Source organism: Sebastes fasciatus, chromosome 1 (genome assembly GCF_043250625.1).
Source record: "Sebastes fasciatus isolate fSebFas1 chromosome 1, fSebFas1.pri, whole genome shotgun sequence".
NCBI lineage: Eukaryota > Metazoa > Chordata > Actinopteri > Perciformes > Sebastidae > Sebastes > Sebastes fasciatus.
This window is the reverse complement of record NC_133795.1, coordinates 31,579,689-31,596,492: the sequence shown is the minus strand read 5'-3', so window position 1 is coordinate 31,596,492 and position 16,804 is coordinate 31,579,689. Positions and strand designations below refer to the sequence as shown.

The 16,804-nt window shown below is 40.0% G+C and overlaps 1 protein-coding gene across 1 annotated transcript in view; it reads right to left on the bottom strand.

The window, feature by feature from the left end:
- iars1 (isoleucyl-tRNA synthetase 1) overlaps positions 1-16,804 on the bottom strand; it is a 73,264-nt gene that overhangs the window by 54,744 nt on the left and 1,716 nt on the right. Inside the window, exons 2-10 of the mRNA XM_074643297.1 lie at positions 16,491-16,614; positions 14,379-14,535; positions 13,827-13,946; positions 13,532-13,614; positions 12,037-12,154; positions 11,797-11,944; positions 5,555-5,642; positions 1,519-1,579; positions 1,103-1,198 (exon numbers count right to left, since the gene is read on the bottom strand). Coding sequence (XP_074499398.1) covers positions 1,103-1,198; positions 1,519-1,579; positions 5,555-5,642; positions 11,797-11,944; positions 12,037-12,154; positions 13,532-13,614; positions 13,827-13,946; positions 14,379-14,535; positions 16,491-16,609 — 990 coding nt within the window. The 5' untranslated portion in view covers positions 16,610-16,614. The remainder of the gene's footprint in view (positions 1-1,102; positions 1,199-1,518; positions 1,580-5,554; positions 5,643-11,796; positions 11,945-12,036; positions 12,155-13,531; positions 13,615-13,826; positions 13,947-14,378; positions 14,536-16,490; positions 16,615-16,804) is intronic.

Sequence of the window (16,804 nt, the reverse complement as noted above, 5' to 3'; positions counted from 1 at the left end):
TCTGTTAGTCTCTGCCTTGCCCTAATCGTTATAGTCTTGGTTGGTATGGGTCTTCATTGAGAGTCTTAACTACCAGGCTTATGTCTATCGCCTGACCCACACTGCCTGCGTGAGCAGCGTGTGGCGGCTCCATCGCTGAACGGCTGCTGCTCGCACGCGTGTATTGTCCACACAGACAGCGTGGCTTTCTTTCTACATAGAGTTTGCCTTTCATAATTGCCATTTCATTGCATTACAAATTGTATTTATTTTTATTTTGGACAGAAAACGGTTGAGAAGTGTGTACTTGTTTGTAAATAATAATAATCCACAATAGAGCGCTGCAGGAATGAGTCCTAAAACACAGAAATGAGTTGCCATTTTTGGATGTCCGGTTCCCTCGTGTCAAAATAAAAAAAAAATTTTCAATGGGTTTTTAATTAGATGCCTGAAATAAGGTCTGTGGTTAATGCTTAAGAGAATTTAACGTTTTGTTCTACGACATACCCCACTCGTGTATTTTGAAGCTTTTAAGTATCTTAAAAAAGGCGGTTGCTAACAAGTTAAATGACACTACTAAACAGCATCTCGGTGAACACTCACGTGGGCTGTGTGGCCGCTCGAACCTGTCAACATGGGCACCGAAATAGAAAGCAAGAGATTCCGCGATGCACACGCGCTGCTCAAGCAGGAAATGTGGCCCGGGCATAAGACTCTGATAAATTGTCAAAGTAAATCCAGACCATCCGTTATTCATTAATACTGGTATGGAAATTGATCACATTATTTTTTTAAGGACTTGTTAGTTGGTGTTAATTCACCACTTCTGTTAGCAGTTTTCATATCATGCTATCATACACTTGTGTACTTTTGGTAAACTACAGTAGTGGTGCTGACCACTGATTACCACTAAAGGGTCATTTCTATGGTCAAAATGCTAAACAATTGCTAGCCTGTGCTTCTAATAATATTAACTTGAATATCTTTGGGTTTCTTTGGTCACACAGAGAATTGTGATGGGCATTTTTTTTTTTTTTTTTCTGACATTTTATAATCCAAAAGATTTATCTCTTGATAAAAAAAAAATACACAAAGCAGGAAAACAGTGAAAGATCACACTCACAGCTCCAAAGTAAGGTGCCTGGTGGACGACTCCTGTGCCCTCTTCCTCCTTGACGTAGTTATCCAACACCACCTGGAACGCTCCTTTCTCCCCACACTGAAGTGAAACGAGGATGAGGAGAATTGGATGAAGGCGGGCGAGCGGTGAGGAAGCAAAACATAGCGATAGATAGATAGATAGATAGATAGATAGATAGATAGATAGATAGATAGATAGATAGATAGATAGATAGATAGATAGATAGATAGATAGATAGAGATAGATAGAGATTAAGAGACAGATTTAAAGAATGTAAACAGAGATGCCAATTTGTTGTCAGACAGGTAATTAAAGTGAGATATAGGTCTGTCTTCATTTTCTGGCAAACAATATATAAACCTTTGAAACAGCCAGGAATACAAATCCAAACTACAAACCTCGGCAAAGTACGGGAAAAGAGGCTTGTATTTCTTCCCTTTCAGCGTCTTTCCGGGAAATCTAAAAACACATAAAACACCTTTAAAGTTCAATATCTGTAATTCACCTTCATTTACTCACTATTACTTCTCTAAACAGTATCCTCTGACTGTCGAGCTGCTGATACTGCTCAACCCTCTGATTGGTGGAGGTTGTTGCAGCCTGACAGGAAGACTGCAGACACTACTGACAACTCCTCTGAATAATTTTGGGGTTTAAAAAACAACCAGACTAAGAGTCTTAGCGTCTAGAGCCGTGCCAGCATGCTGTGAGACTGTACTTCAACACAGCGGTGCTTTGAGCTAAATGCTAACGTCGGCATGCCAACATGCTGATATTTAGCAGGTATAATGTTTAGTATTCTAACATTTGCTAAGTAGCACACACACAAGTATAACTGATGGGTGATGAAAATGTCATTAGTTTAGCAGATATTTGGCCATAAACCAAAGTGTTGGTTAAAGAGTTAAGTGATCACCAAACGACACCGACATCCTGAGGAGAACCTAAATGTGTCAAGGCAATCCATCCAACGACATTTGTTGAGTAATTTCACTCAAAGCCACAAAAATCATCCTCATGCTGGCGCTAGAGGAAAAGTCAGAGAATCACCAAAGTCAATAAGTTTCATCTTCTGGAAACGATGAATGTCTGAACAACATTGTTCAATCTATCCAGCAGCTGTTGACATAATTTATTCTGGACCAAAGTGGTGCAACGACCGACCGACCGACCGATGTTGGCGTGGCTAAAAGAAAAATGCTTGTTTTTGTGATGATGCACAAATAATTGTAGGAGCTCTCCATCAATAAAAACTAAATATGATTTTAAGGAGGGTTATTCTATTAATAATACAGTAATTTACATGGCATTTCTAAAATCTTTATTATACTATTTTCTTTAAAGAATGATCGCCAGCATCATAATAATGTGTTGTTCTCAACGTTGACATAAATATGCAAAATGCAGGATTTACATAATTTCAGGGTGTGTTTGTTTGTTTTTTGACTTTGTGTCCCTCCACCGGAGAAACCGAATCTGTACCCTTGTGACGGCTAGATGATCCAAAGCTATTTAGAACAGCTTCAATATAACATAGAATATAAAAAATGAAATGTTATATGATATGATTCCTGCTTGAGCATTCCCATCATTTTTATTTGGTTATTAGGACAAAAACTGAAATCTCAATTTAACGTTCAAGTCAGTCATGATACGCTGTTTTTGTAATTATCACACAGAATAAAGACGTCTCTGCCTCTGTGTATGGAGACTTTGTCCTTGTAGAAGAAGAGGCATCAATCAGTGAAGACATTAACATGCTTTCTTTATTGCCAGATAATGCGTTCAATATATGGGATGAGTGGGTATAAATCGTGCCTGGAAATGTGCTCCATCAGGTTTCAGTATATTCTGTATCCTCTATTCATTCAGGTGTTTTCTTTAATTCACATTGCCTCATTTTGTCCCTGCTCCATTCTGCAGAATCATGTACCAGAATCAACCACTGAACTGGGAAATTGGGAATTTGAATTGCTTTGTGTTGCATACGACACACAGCTGGCAAAATGCACATCTGCTAATTCAGTAACTTTATCGTCATCCTTTAACTCGGTAACTGTGAAACACAAGTTTGACGCTCACTAAGAGACCATAGCTAGGTGTGAATTCTCTCAACTTATCGAGTTTGTAAGTTTCTGTTTATATTAAGTGTGTATATTAATTAATATTATTATATTAATATTAAGGTTAATGAGGAGAGTGGGTGAGTAAAATCTGATATAAACACCTAATGGAAAAACACTAACTCTGAAGTAACTACATAAACACTTACAACACTATTACAAGGGTCAGTCGTACTGGCTTTAATGCTAATTAGCATAATTTGTCAGCTATAACTGAGAGCTGACAACCAGCACTTTGATGCGTTTTTAAAGCAACATGCTACCATCAAATCATCAAGGCCCAGATTGCCAAAGCATCAGTCAATAAAAAGATGTACTGATAAAAATAAGTTGATACTACAGTAGATAATACGTAGATAGTAGATATACCGTACATAGTAATGAAATAGGATTGAACTGTGCTTTTCAATACTTTCATGTCATTTTTGGGAGATACATTTCCCCAGTGGCTTCAGCAAAGGACTGTTGTACTTTGGCACTTGCAGGCTGAATTATCTACATTTAAATGGATAGTTCGGTGTTTTGAAGTGGGGTTGTATGAGGCACTTATCCATAGTAGGTGTATTACGTACAGTAGATGGCAGTTGGCCCGCCCCCAGCTTGGAGAAACAGACTGGAGTATTGGCACAGGAGCAAAGCAATACAGTGCTGTGGACGGGGCTGACAGCAAAACGTATTTTAGACACCTAAAAGAAAGGCTCACCTAAAAAAATCAATGTCAGTTTAAGTGTACGCTATATTTAGAATATTTTCACCGCTTCATCTTGCGGTCAGACAGCCCTTTCCGACAGGGAACTGAACTGAAAGTGAAACTTATCCATGCTGTCTCTTCAAAGCCAGCAGACTCCGTTGATAAAAACAGTATAGTCTTCACTTTCAGTTCCCCATCTGAAAATAGTCTTAATGTAGCGTACACTTAAACTGATATTTAAAACTGCGATTTTTCTGGGTGAGCCTTTCTTTAAGGTGGTTAAAATATGTTTTCCTGCCATCCCCACAGCAGTACTCTATATTGCTTTGCTCCCATAATGGTACTCCTGTCTGTTTCTCCAAGCTCGGGGTGTGCCGACCGTCATCTACTGTAGGTATGGTAATACACCTACTATGGATAAGTACCTCATACAACCCCACTTCGAAACACCCCAACTATTCCTACAAAGGTACAGTCAAACGTAAGTTGAAGAGTAAACAGAATATGTGGTTGAAATCTGAAATCTGATTGGATCGATCAAAAGTGGGTTTAGGTTGGTTTAGAAAATACAGCGATACGAGGCTGTGGGGAGATACAGAGCTGTAGACAACTGCTCAAGCACTATTATATTTTGCTAAGCATAGACCTCCTGCTATGATATTTCTCTGCTAGCTACCCACTAGCTAACAGTCAAGTGCAGTTTTATATGCTGGGCGGGGTTAGCTAGTCTCCCCAAATCATATTTGATTGGATGCACCTATGTAACCACCCCCGAGTTCAAGATGAATCATCAAAAAGAGAAAGATTCTGTTACAAAAATAATCTATAAAAAAATATTTTTTGGACACATATTAAACATGTAACAAAAGGTAAATGAACAATTAATACAGGGACACAAGATTAGAACTTGCAAAATGTAGTTCACTGTGTCTTTTAAGGTCCCGACACACCAAGCCGACAGGCGTCCATCGGACAGTTTGGGGCTCAGCCTAGTTTTTACGGTGTGTTCCGCAGCGTCGGCTCTAGTCTGCCCCGTGTCGAAGTTTTTTGGTTGATTCAGCATGTTGAATTGGCGGCGGAGCACGTCGGTCAGAGATATCACTCTGATTTGGTGGTTCAGTTTAGGCGAATCAGTGCACGAGAAGAGAAACGGAAGAGAGGAAAGCTAGCCAACGAGTAAAGTCAAGAGGAAAAACACAAGGCTCTTCTCATTTTTCATCTTCATCTCATGTGATCATTCCAAATACACGGATATTTTCACAACGACATCTGGAATGAAGCCAAGTGGTGAGTGGAAATGATGTGGAAATGGTCGGCAAACAACGCTTTGTTTCATGTACATATCATTACAATGGCTTATATATCCGCAGTCCTCGGCCTTCTGGTTTCCCTTTTTGAATGACGAATACGGACTACTGCTGCCTGCTGGTGTGGAGAGTTACTTCATCTCACGCAGGCGCAGAACGTACGTGGTAGTTGGCGAAGTGAAGCGACGCAACAGTCGGCCTTCATCGCCGCTAGTTCTTTGATATCAGGTTGGTGTTTCTGGGCCTTAAGATATTAAGTCATTTGCACTCTTGGTGTTTTTCTTGATGTGGCTAGAGGGTCTTGTGTACTTACTTATCCAGGATAGTGTACTCGCCCTCAGACTTGAACAGAGCTCCCAGCCTGGCCTCCATCAAAATGTAGATCTTCTCTGTGGCGTTATCTGAGAGATGAACAGAAAAACACACGTGAATACATTTGTTGAGTCTTCACACTTTGTTGCCAGGCCTGTGTCTGGAATAAATCCAGACTCATCCCAAGACTCCTTATTAAATCCTGTACTGCTGTTACACCGAGGCACACTTTAAACAAGAACACATCTCATTTCAGAACACAAACCTTAAGAACATAAAGACAAATTAAAGAGTGCAGACGTTACAAAGATAATGAAAATCTTCCCTTTTAATGCTTTTTACAACACATTCCAGTTGCACTGCAAATCGCTTAAAATCAATTTAAAATTGGCAAAAGAAGTGTGTAAATTATAGAAATGAATAGAGCCTGACTGAACTAAGCTTTATGTTTCAATTTATTTAATACTATATGTTTTTATGTTTGCGCTAACCTATTAACTTACTTGTATTCCACTTCTTGAATGTTTTGTTTTTGTTATTTGTATATTCATTGTCCCATAAAGCATAAAAAAGAGAAAGTAGGTAAAAAAAAAAAGACAAAGATATAGACACAGTAAATCCACAGAAGTGAGGCCAAAGAGACAGTAATGGCAGAAAAAAAGATAATGTTTGTTGAATAGCATAAAGGGAAAGCTACGGTGGCAACCACAGAGGTTTACTAGACCCTCTGTGTTGTTTACGGCAATGAACAGAAAACATTATCCATCTGCAACATTTATGACGTAGTCTAACAAGGTAAAGGTCTTCATCACGTGACAATTGAAAATGTTTTCAAGGTGACATGAACACAAACATCTCAGCAGGTATTTTCTCCTTTCCTTTTCTGTACAGCTCTCAAACCTCACAGTGAATGTAATGAGGTGGGAATGAAGATATTGATTGATATGATGAAAAATGCTCTGGTCATTTTTTAAAGTCTGCCATCTAAATAGCCCCCTGCAGAATGATTTATGTTTATTGAACCGAATTTCATGTATGATAAACGGCAACTCATGAAGCACGGTTCAAATCCAGGTATCTAATAGCCGTGCCACATGCAAGTGTGCTGAACCTCAATGTCAAGTCCTGTTTCGTAAGAACATAGTGAGCCGTAAAGTCAAGGTCAGGTATGGACCCCATCATGCGGCTACAACCAATCAACCAGCAGCTGGGCTTATTGAAAAGTTGCAACCTCATGTAGGATAACTGCCTGGCATTTTGGGGAAACTGGATGTTCCTGGAGAACTGGCCAAATGGGGATTTTGAGAAAGATAATAGAGGGGAGATTGAGAACAACAGGCAGGGACAACAGTTGTGATTCAAGAGGGCAAAAACCAAACGGCCCGAGACAGTGAGACGCGAAAAGAGAGAGAAGGGGGCAGCATCAATAAAAGATGTTTCTTCCCCTCAGTGGTGTGACAAATGACTGCACAGCTCAGACCTGCTGCTGCTGCTGACAGCCCTCAACTCAAATGGCAACAAAGGCAGCGAGAGGAAGAGACAGACACAAAAAAAGAGACAGAAAATAAGAACAATGAAGGACAAAAACAGGTGCATGTGGAGGCAAAGAGAGCGATAACAAAATGAGGGGTGGAGGGGGGGGGGGGATTGGATGAAGATCGAGCAAGAAAGAGAGGATTGGAGATAAAAAGAGAGACTGAGCTGATACAGAAAAAAAACAAAAACATTCATTGGTATTCCAAGGCGGTCTCCCATGCAGCATAGCACCGGCGGTGCAGTCAGGATGACCGACTGTGCTTCAACAGTGCCCCCTGCAGGATCAACGAGGTTATGACAAACTGGTATGATGAATCTAGGTCATCCTTTAAAAAACCCACCAGTTTCTCTCACGGGGAACCAAAAACTACAGCAGGAGGGCAACAGAAAAACACTAGCCACCTCTCTGGAGTCTTTTTTTTTTATGTATTTGAACAAGGACATTACTTTTTTTAAGCGACCTGATTTGAGCTTCATCCACATTTCTCAGGTCTGAATCTGAACGACACACATATGTGGATGACATGAACAAAACTGTTGGTTTATGTTACAGTGATAGGCCTGTTTCCACGGACGACATTTTGACATGTCACAGTAGGAAAAAGCAACGGTGTAAATAATAAAATGAAAGATGGCTGAATTCTGTTTAGCTGCTTCAGTTTCAAGGTCCTGGTGTTGTGCATGCTGGCTCACTGCCATGGCTCACTTGAATACAACAGAGTCATCGTTGATGTTATTAGTAACACTTGCGCCTACTCTCACAAGTCAAAATGCCAAAAAACAAAAGATATTTTAATAACAATTACCGTCTCGCAGTTGTACGCCTCCGCCAACCAGTCCAGTTGCAGTTATATCCAGATCTGTCCAAAATAACATCACTTCATCCTATTAGACATTTGTGTGAAATTGTCATAATTAGCTAATTATTCTTGATTTATGGTGAAAAACGTGTTTTGTGAGGTCACGGTGACCTTGACCTTTGACCTCCAAAATCTAATCGGTTCGTCTTTGAGTCCAAGTGGACGTTTCTGCCAGATGTAATGAAATTCCCTCCAGGTGTTCCTGAAATATCGCTTTCACGAGAATGGGACGGACGTAATATCACAGTGACCTTGACCTTTGACCACCAAAATCAAATCAGTTCATCCTCGAGTCCAAGGCTGCGGTCGAATAGTAAAATAAATTACCTCCTATGTCTTCTCCTAGACCTTGATGGAAAGCGTCATGAGGTCAAGGAAATTTGAAGGAGAATTCATAAGGACATTTGCGGAGCGAAGAGAATACGGCTGCACTTACACTGGGTTACAGACTTTATTTATAACACCAATGAGTACAGTGACAAAGTCAGTGCTGTACAATTCAAGTGAGGACTCCTGTCCAAAACAGAATCACACCTCTTAAGAAGGATGTTTTCAATTCATCCATAGTGTTACAACTAAACAGCGACGGCAGATGTTATTGATGGCCGAATGGCGCGTCGCTTCAAATGTTGCTGCCGCAAGGAATTTTGGGACGGCATTATCTCCTTTCCTTTCTGAAAGGATGGTCCAGTGTATCTTATGCTAAAGGAGATAAGAAAGGAGGCATTGAAGCACTTTTCCTTAGCATTTAGAGAATTTCACCAGCTCTTATCATGGCCGCCACTTAGATACTTTGGGTCATTTAACTTCGTTAGGAACCTTCCAAAGCAAAAATGACTATTGGACCGCAGCCCAGATGGACGTTTGAGCCAAATTTGAAGAAATTCCTTCAAGGTGTTCCTGAGGTATCGCGTTCACGAGAATGGGACATATGGACAACCCGAAAACATAATGCCTCCGACCATGGCTGTTGCGGAGGCATAAAAATAGTCAGTTTCCTACTGTAAACTTAATATGCAGTTGATAAATAAATTATACATATTGGGCTGGAATACATTGATGATTATTTTCTTTGTGGATTATTTTGCCGTTACAAACACATTAATTTTGGATTGTGCCGTTAAGAAGTCATCACTGAAAATTGCAAAAACACTTGTTGGTGCAACCTGTATATAGAAATCATTAGCTAAGTTCATACACAAATATATTTAATTGTCTTTTGTTTAAATCTGACAGGGCCATTTTACGTGGGTGAGTCTACATGCACTTGGAGGACAGATTATGTTTTTAACGAGCCTACGTGAACATCAGTTATGCCTTAGCATTGATTACTGCACATCAATGTGCAGCGTCTGCCTAGTTGTAGATAAAAACAGAGTTCCAGTCACAGATAGTCCCCTGTCATACAACTAAAAACAGTCTTATTTCATCAGCTAACTCTTATCCAAAGGCTAGAAGCTCCTCCAACACATTATGGTGCAGAAATCCCTTCCTCTGGGTGCAAATTTGCCAAGGCAGCACTCCTCTGTTAATTTGTTTTTGTTTGTTTCACCCACAAGGGAAACAAGATTTCCAGCCATAAAACCTCGTCCTGAGGCTAAAACATTTAAGCAACATCGTTCAACAAAACTATCAATCCTGGTAATTCAAGTAATCCACAAGACAAACATGTTTATGGGAAGGATACGTGAGCAAATATTTCTTTTTCCCCTCCTACAATGACTTGAAGTAAGTACAGACGACAAAAACATTTCAGGGAAACAAGCTCCACAGAGAAGCATTCAGTCCCAATCAGCACATCAGGGGTTCTTTATGTCGCCACGAGTGACCGAACACTGATTCTCAAGAACCAAAGCTGTGGCCCAATTTCATACTACACACAAGTTTTAGGCAGGTTTTGAGTATGTAGTGTGGTCACAGTAGAAAAGTGACAAAACAAATATACTCAAAACAGTCAATATGCATATTTAAAAAACCTATATCTTTGAGGGAGCTGTTGATGGACACTTTTCTCACAGAATCAAATGCACTAAGGACAACGTGGAGCTACTCACAGCTGGAAATAAATGTAAACTAACAGTGGATGGTGGTGAAACAGTTCCAGGAACACGTCGTCAGAAAAAAAACAAATAACTATTAAATGTTGGAGAAACATTTTGCTGTCTCTTTGTTAAAGGGTAACTTGGTTTTTCCCACGTATTTGTGTCTGAGTGACTAATGGGGACAACACTTTAGGAAATTGCTCCTGTATTTAAAGAGTACGCTGCAGACGGCAGCTGCTAAACGGGCTGTAATGTAATCGCTCGGGGCAACCTGGCACCGTCAATGTACGTCCACTAAAAGTGCTTGCTTTTGTCACTGCCATACTCAGATTGTTATTATAAGTGTCTGACAACATTATGGAAAGGACCCTACAGAGAAATAATGATTTAAATTTAGCTCGATCCGGCCTGTTTGTGTCACGTGACTTGTTGCCGGAAGACAACGGCGGAAATGTTCGGGAGAGCAGAAGAGTGCCGGTGTTGCCATGACAGGCTCTGATTGTTATTACAGAGTCTCGCTCAAGGAGAAGTCTCGCTCTGAAATCTCGCGAGATGATGTGTTGCCGGAAGACAGCGGTAGAAACAGGGTAGAGTTTGTTGTGTTGGAGTACAGAAAGTGTAGCTTAGTGATATCTAAAAGATTTTCAATGTCAAGGCTGAATATTAAGATGATTTCGAAAATGTGGATGCAACATGAGATTTCACAACGAGACTTCTCCTTGAGCTGGACTTGGACACAATAACAAATAGACCGGATCAAGCGGAGGTAAGAAAAAACGTTATATTTCTCTGTAGGGTCCTTTCCATAATGTTCAGACACTTATAATAACAATCTGAGCCTGTCAGTGGCAAAAAAAACACTTTTAGTGAACGTTACATTGACAGTGAGGAATTGTCCCGAGTGATTACACTGCAGCCCGTTGCAGCATCGCTGTCACTCAATACTGGACCAAGTTCAAAAAGTGTTGTCCTCATTAGTCACAGCTCCGTTCAAATCACCGGAACAAAAACACAGACACATCTCCAACAGTATGATGATAATAATAATGCACTTTGCGTGTCTAGTCTGATAGTCTGTAGATTATGCAGCTGATAGATAAGATATATTTTAATAAAATACAATTGTACCAACAGAATACAGTAGAACACAGAAGCCGTTTCCATGCCGCAAGGCAGACAAGCGCTTGTGTCTGCCTGCCTACTTACATGAGGAGCGCAGTGATCCCGCAGATCCAAGCGGGTCGTCAAATGAGGTGAGAAATAGGCATTAACGTAACATAATACTGATTCATATTTGATCAGCGCTGCCTAGTTTGACCGTTTGGTCGGAGTTCGCGAGTGATTGACAGCCGGCTCTCTGGACAGCAGCTGGACAGCAGACCTCAGATCAGCTCTTACTGCTTGTTTTCCTCCGGTTTATGAAATCTTGCAGATGCCGTTAGGAGCACCGGAGGACACAGAGGCACAGGATTTTTTTCAGGTAACTTTTTTTTATCATATTTGCTCCAATCTCGCCTACTTCAGCTTTAATGTGGCCCAGGACACATTTGCGTACACACTGCTAAAAGAATATGTCCATAAGTGGCAATCGGATCTCAATCCGTCCTCAGTGTGTCTTGAGTGCGTTCACATCTGTACTTAGAGCTGTCCATTTGTGATCCGATCACTGAGGACGCATGTTAATACCAGGTCTGAACAGGGCCTTTGAATGACATCCAACGGTGCAAGTATAAACCAAAAAGAGTATACTATAAAGATTAGTATGTAACTAGGACACAGTACGTGTGTCAAGCTTCGTCTCTCACCTTTGACCTTGACATACAAGAACTCCGGGTTAACACAGAGGGCCAGGTTGCTTGGCAGTGTCCAGGGTGTGGTCGTCCAGGCGATCAAAGCCACATCCTCATTCCCAACCATTGGGAAGTTGATGATCACCGACGGGTCCTGAACGTCCTGGAGACAAAAATGAAACAGAGATTAAGTCAATTCAATATTTACATCCAAACAGAGGATGAGGTGTGATGGGGGTTGTGATTTGTGCCAACCTTGTAGTTCTGGTGGGACTCAAAGTTGGACAGGGGGGTGTTGCAGGCAGTGGAGAAAGGCATGACTTTGACACCTCGGTAAACCAGACCCTTGTCGTACAGCTGTTTGAACACCCACCTGAATGAATAGAAGACGCATGAAAAAAACATAAAGAGGGAAGGAGAGACAAACTGCACACAAGAGGACAGACTCAAGAAACCGATTAAGTCTGGTCTGTATTGCATTTCTTATTATATAATGCTTTAAGTGTTTTACTCCAAGTAGATTGAGGTTATTCATTATCATCTCCTGTGACCTAAGTGTTTGAAGCATGGCTGAAAACTAAATTTCCTTTGGGATCATAATCAGGTTAAAGTTGAAGAAATGATTAAGTGGAGTAGATATTTTCAGGGCTCCAGACCGCAACCATTTAGCTGCATTTTGTGACTATTTTTGGAGACAGTGCGACTACATTTTATAACTAGGAGCATCAAAGCAACTTGCAAATATGCCCCCCATTTATTTTCTTTTTTTAAATCATCATTGTATATCATGTGAAACACTTGGAGGGAGCGAGAATTTGTGTTTGTGCCATCCACATCAACAACGGTGAGCGGGTTTGTGGTAACAAAAGTGTAGGTGTATTCGTTGCATGCTTAAAAAGTAACATTTATCAACGGTGAGAGAGACTGGTATTATTACGAACGCACTTATTTTTACAGTCTAATGAACACACTAATTTCGGCCGAAAGAACATCACGATTGATAAGATGACAGACATCCTTTTATTCGTAATGGTGGCTATACAGTAGCTGTGAATTGCAGAGCCCCAGTGTGCGACACAGGAGAGACAAATAGCAATAATAACTATTTATATAGCATCTTTCAAAAACCATGCTACAAGGTGCTCTACAATAAAATATTATAAAAATATGTATTAATTACAATAAATACCATAAATTAAGAGACAAGATAAAAGTGAGTCTTAGGAGATTTAAAGGAAGATACTGAGTTTGCCTGAATTGGAACACATCATCACACGTTCGATCAGTTAAAATGATAGTACCTTTATAGGAGTAGCCCATAAGACTCGACTGCACAATTATTTTTCAATTAATGATTTTTACTCTGAAAGCACTAATTCACTTTGTGACTTTTCCTTTGAAATAAAACAGTACATTGTTATTTCTGTAAATTCTCTATTTAGTATCGAAGCATTTATTAATAATACATTTAAAATGGAAAGAAAATATGGTTTCGTTGCGCTGCCTGTCGATTAAGTGGTGCACTCTTGTGCTGGTGTCACTAAAATGTTCAGTAAGGAGCACCAGTGCTCCAAGTGGAAAAAGTTAGTCTGGAGCTCTGACTTTAAATCAAAACAAATGTCTGATGAAAATGACTTTGTGTTATTAGTATATCAAATAGGGCCTACATTTAATTCCTTGTATAAAAGTAAAATACAAATGATGCATCTTTAAGCCACAACTCATGAGATGGTAAATTTGACATTCATACCAGACAGTCTCCATGAACCATGGGTAGAGAGTCTTGTAGTCATTGTCGAAGTCAATCCACCTTCCCATTCGCCTCACTGAAGTCTACGAATAAAAACAAACATGCACATAGCAAATCAAAGGAACATAATAATTATTATAATATTATTTTTAGGTCAGTCCCCATCAAGGCTCATATAAAAAACACCTGTATTGTACATGTGAGATATAGGACACATGAAATAAAAAAGAAAAACTGGCCTTACAAGTACGGTTAAAAAATTACTCTCACATAATGTGTTTTCCCGTTTGCTCACCTCCCACTCGTTGGAGTATCTCATGACAATGTTTCTGCACTGCTTGTTGTACTCAGCGATGCCCATCTTGGCCACATCATCAGGCCCTTTGATCCCCAAAGTCTTGTCAATCTCATACTCCTGCAAAAACAGAAAAGAACATGAGATAAGTGAATAATCAAAGGATGAATCTGTAAATCTACGCAGAACTTAGAGAACAATATTCAGAATCAGAATCAGAAATACTTTATTGATCCCTGGGGGGGAAATTGGGATGTTACAGCTGCTCTTATAGAAAAGCACAAAAATGTAAGCCAATAGAAAAAGGAGTATGTAACATGTAGCTCATGTACATAATGATACAATATATAACAATATATGTAGAGAAATATAAATAAATACAAAAATAAGAAATATAAGAAATATGTACATCAGACACATACAATATATAACCAGTGTAAATAAGTACATACAGAATGCTGAGAAGTGGGATCTATCAAGTGAGTTAAACATAAATGCAAGAATGGTATGAATAAGAATTAAATAACAATATTCAGGATAAGAGATTCTTACCACAGGCAGGCCGTGACAGTCCCAGCCAAAGCGCCGGTCCACATGGAAGCCGCTCTGGTGGGCATATCGAGTTACAATGTCCTTTATGGTGCCAGCCAGGATGTGCCCATAGTGGGGTAGACCCGTGGCAAAAGGAGGGCCATCGTAGAAGGTGTACCTGGTTGGGAAATGAGCAATGATATATTTTAAAAGGGCGACTGTATTTTCACTTTGATAAAAAAAATAGGTTGCATATGAGATAATAAGGCAAGATGACTCTGATGTCTGGAAACACGTTCCTCTCAACCAAGCGTGCAAGACAACAGACACAACATTAACACTGCCCCGTTATACGAGTTTAGTCATGGTTTGTTCATACAGAAAAACAGCATCTTAAAGGGACTGTTTGTAACTTTTTAAGCGTATAAATGTAGCGGGTCGGCACACATGCGCGTTCGCATATGCGCGCTCGCGTGTGGCCGGAGCCTCGTCTCCGCTGCCTGCTCTCCTTCACTCAGACAGCGCGCGCGTCCTCGCTGTCTCGCTCCACCTCTAGACGTGAACGCGCGCTCACTCAACACTGCAGAAGAGTTAGTTTAGCTCTGAGAATATCTAGAGAATGTGGAGTGGACGTTTGTGCAGAAATAAATGCTGCAGCTCCTCCAGACCAACAGAGGTTTTCCGTGTCTTGTGAAGTGACGGGGCTCCTCAACGAGTTATGTTATCGTTTCGTTACCGACTGGGTGCCGGTGTCTTCGGCTGCGGTCGGGAGGCGATAACGTAACTCGTTGAGGAGCCCCGCTGCTGAAGCCTGCGCTGAGCAGGAAAAGCCAACACTAGGATCAGCATTGATTCATGGAGAGACCTTCGTCTGGTCTGCTAACATTACTGCCAAGCAGCTGAAATATAGAGTGATATTGTGGTTTTAGCTGACGTCTGTCGCCTCACTGTTTTGAGCGATGCTCGTTCATTTCTATGTAGAGCGAGCAAGCGCGAGCTCGACGCTGACTTTCGTTGATTTCAAGGCCACAGGTGTCGCTGTTAAGCAGCATTTCTGAATCTTACAAATAGTCCCTTTAACTGCTCTGTGTATCTCTGTGTATAACAAACAGTGAGAGTATGGAGAAACAGATGCTTCGTTTGCCATATGAAGTTCATGCTGCTCATTTTTTGCTGACACCGACACGGGCACTGGGAGACGGTAACATGGTAGCGTTATTAAGCAAATATCCTGACAGTGTTGGTGACGGTCTGTTTGTGTCCAAAGTTCCTCTTCACTACAGCAATTTTGCTTTGTTTAGCAAATGTCATCATGACATTCAATCTTTTGTTGGCTAAAAATGAAAAAAACTAAATAATTTTTAAAAGGTAATTAATATATAAATCCTGCAATTAATCTCAAAGTAAGAGATATGAGAAGGGATTTCAAAATTGTATGCATGTTTCACTATCAAGGATTTTTTTCACACCCTTTTCCCATTTATTGTGGTGAAATAACTTTATAAAAATAAAAACTATTTCTTGTCACTTAACATTAAATTTTTATGCTGACTGCCTTATAACATATGACAACACTGCTATTAACTTATTAAACTGACTTCAATGCTTCATTGTTTATTACTGCATGGTTTGATGGACAAGTATTGATACTCATGAGTCTAACAATAACTGGTTAGCCAGGTAATGCAACGTCTTTACTTGGCAGCACAACAGCTGGAATGACAATCCCTAAAATAAATCTTTAACCACTGCCAGCATTAAAGACACAGCAAAATGACTGTTAAGTCTTAATTCATTAAGTCTTCATAGTAGTTCCCCACCAAAATATTTTAGAATACATTTTCTTAATGCAAAGCATATTTTAACATTGATTACAATTTAACGACTAGTTTAACTAGAAGCTTAAAATGAGTCGTGCTAATGTGACAGAGTGTCATACTAAATTGTGGATACAGTTTTTCAATTTGATATTTTATCCCACAACAAAAACATTTCAAACAAAGAAACTTTAATTCAAGCTGTCTATAGCGGTTATTTAACTAAATTAACTCATCTTACACTTCAACAGCTTGCCATGATAATATATTTTGCTTAGTATATTAATAAATATAAACAAGAAACAGTTGGATTTACTTGGGCCTGTTCTTGGACTGTTTGAGGCATTCCTGGAAGCAGTCCTTAGTTTTCCACAGCTGCAGGATCTTCTCCTCCTCAGAGGGAAAGTTGATGGATTCAGGGACTCGCTCCACCATGGCGTCTGCCAAAACACAGAAAACAATAAACTCAATAAACTTGTTGAGCAGGAATAGACTGAAATAAATCACAGTGCATGAGTCACGAACATCATGCAATGAAACTTAAATTTGTCCCCATTTAGGGCTATAGTGTTAATAAAGTATTACCCATTAAAATATCCATTATTGGCCCTCAGTACTTTCAACACGCAT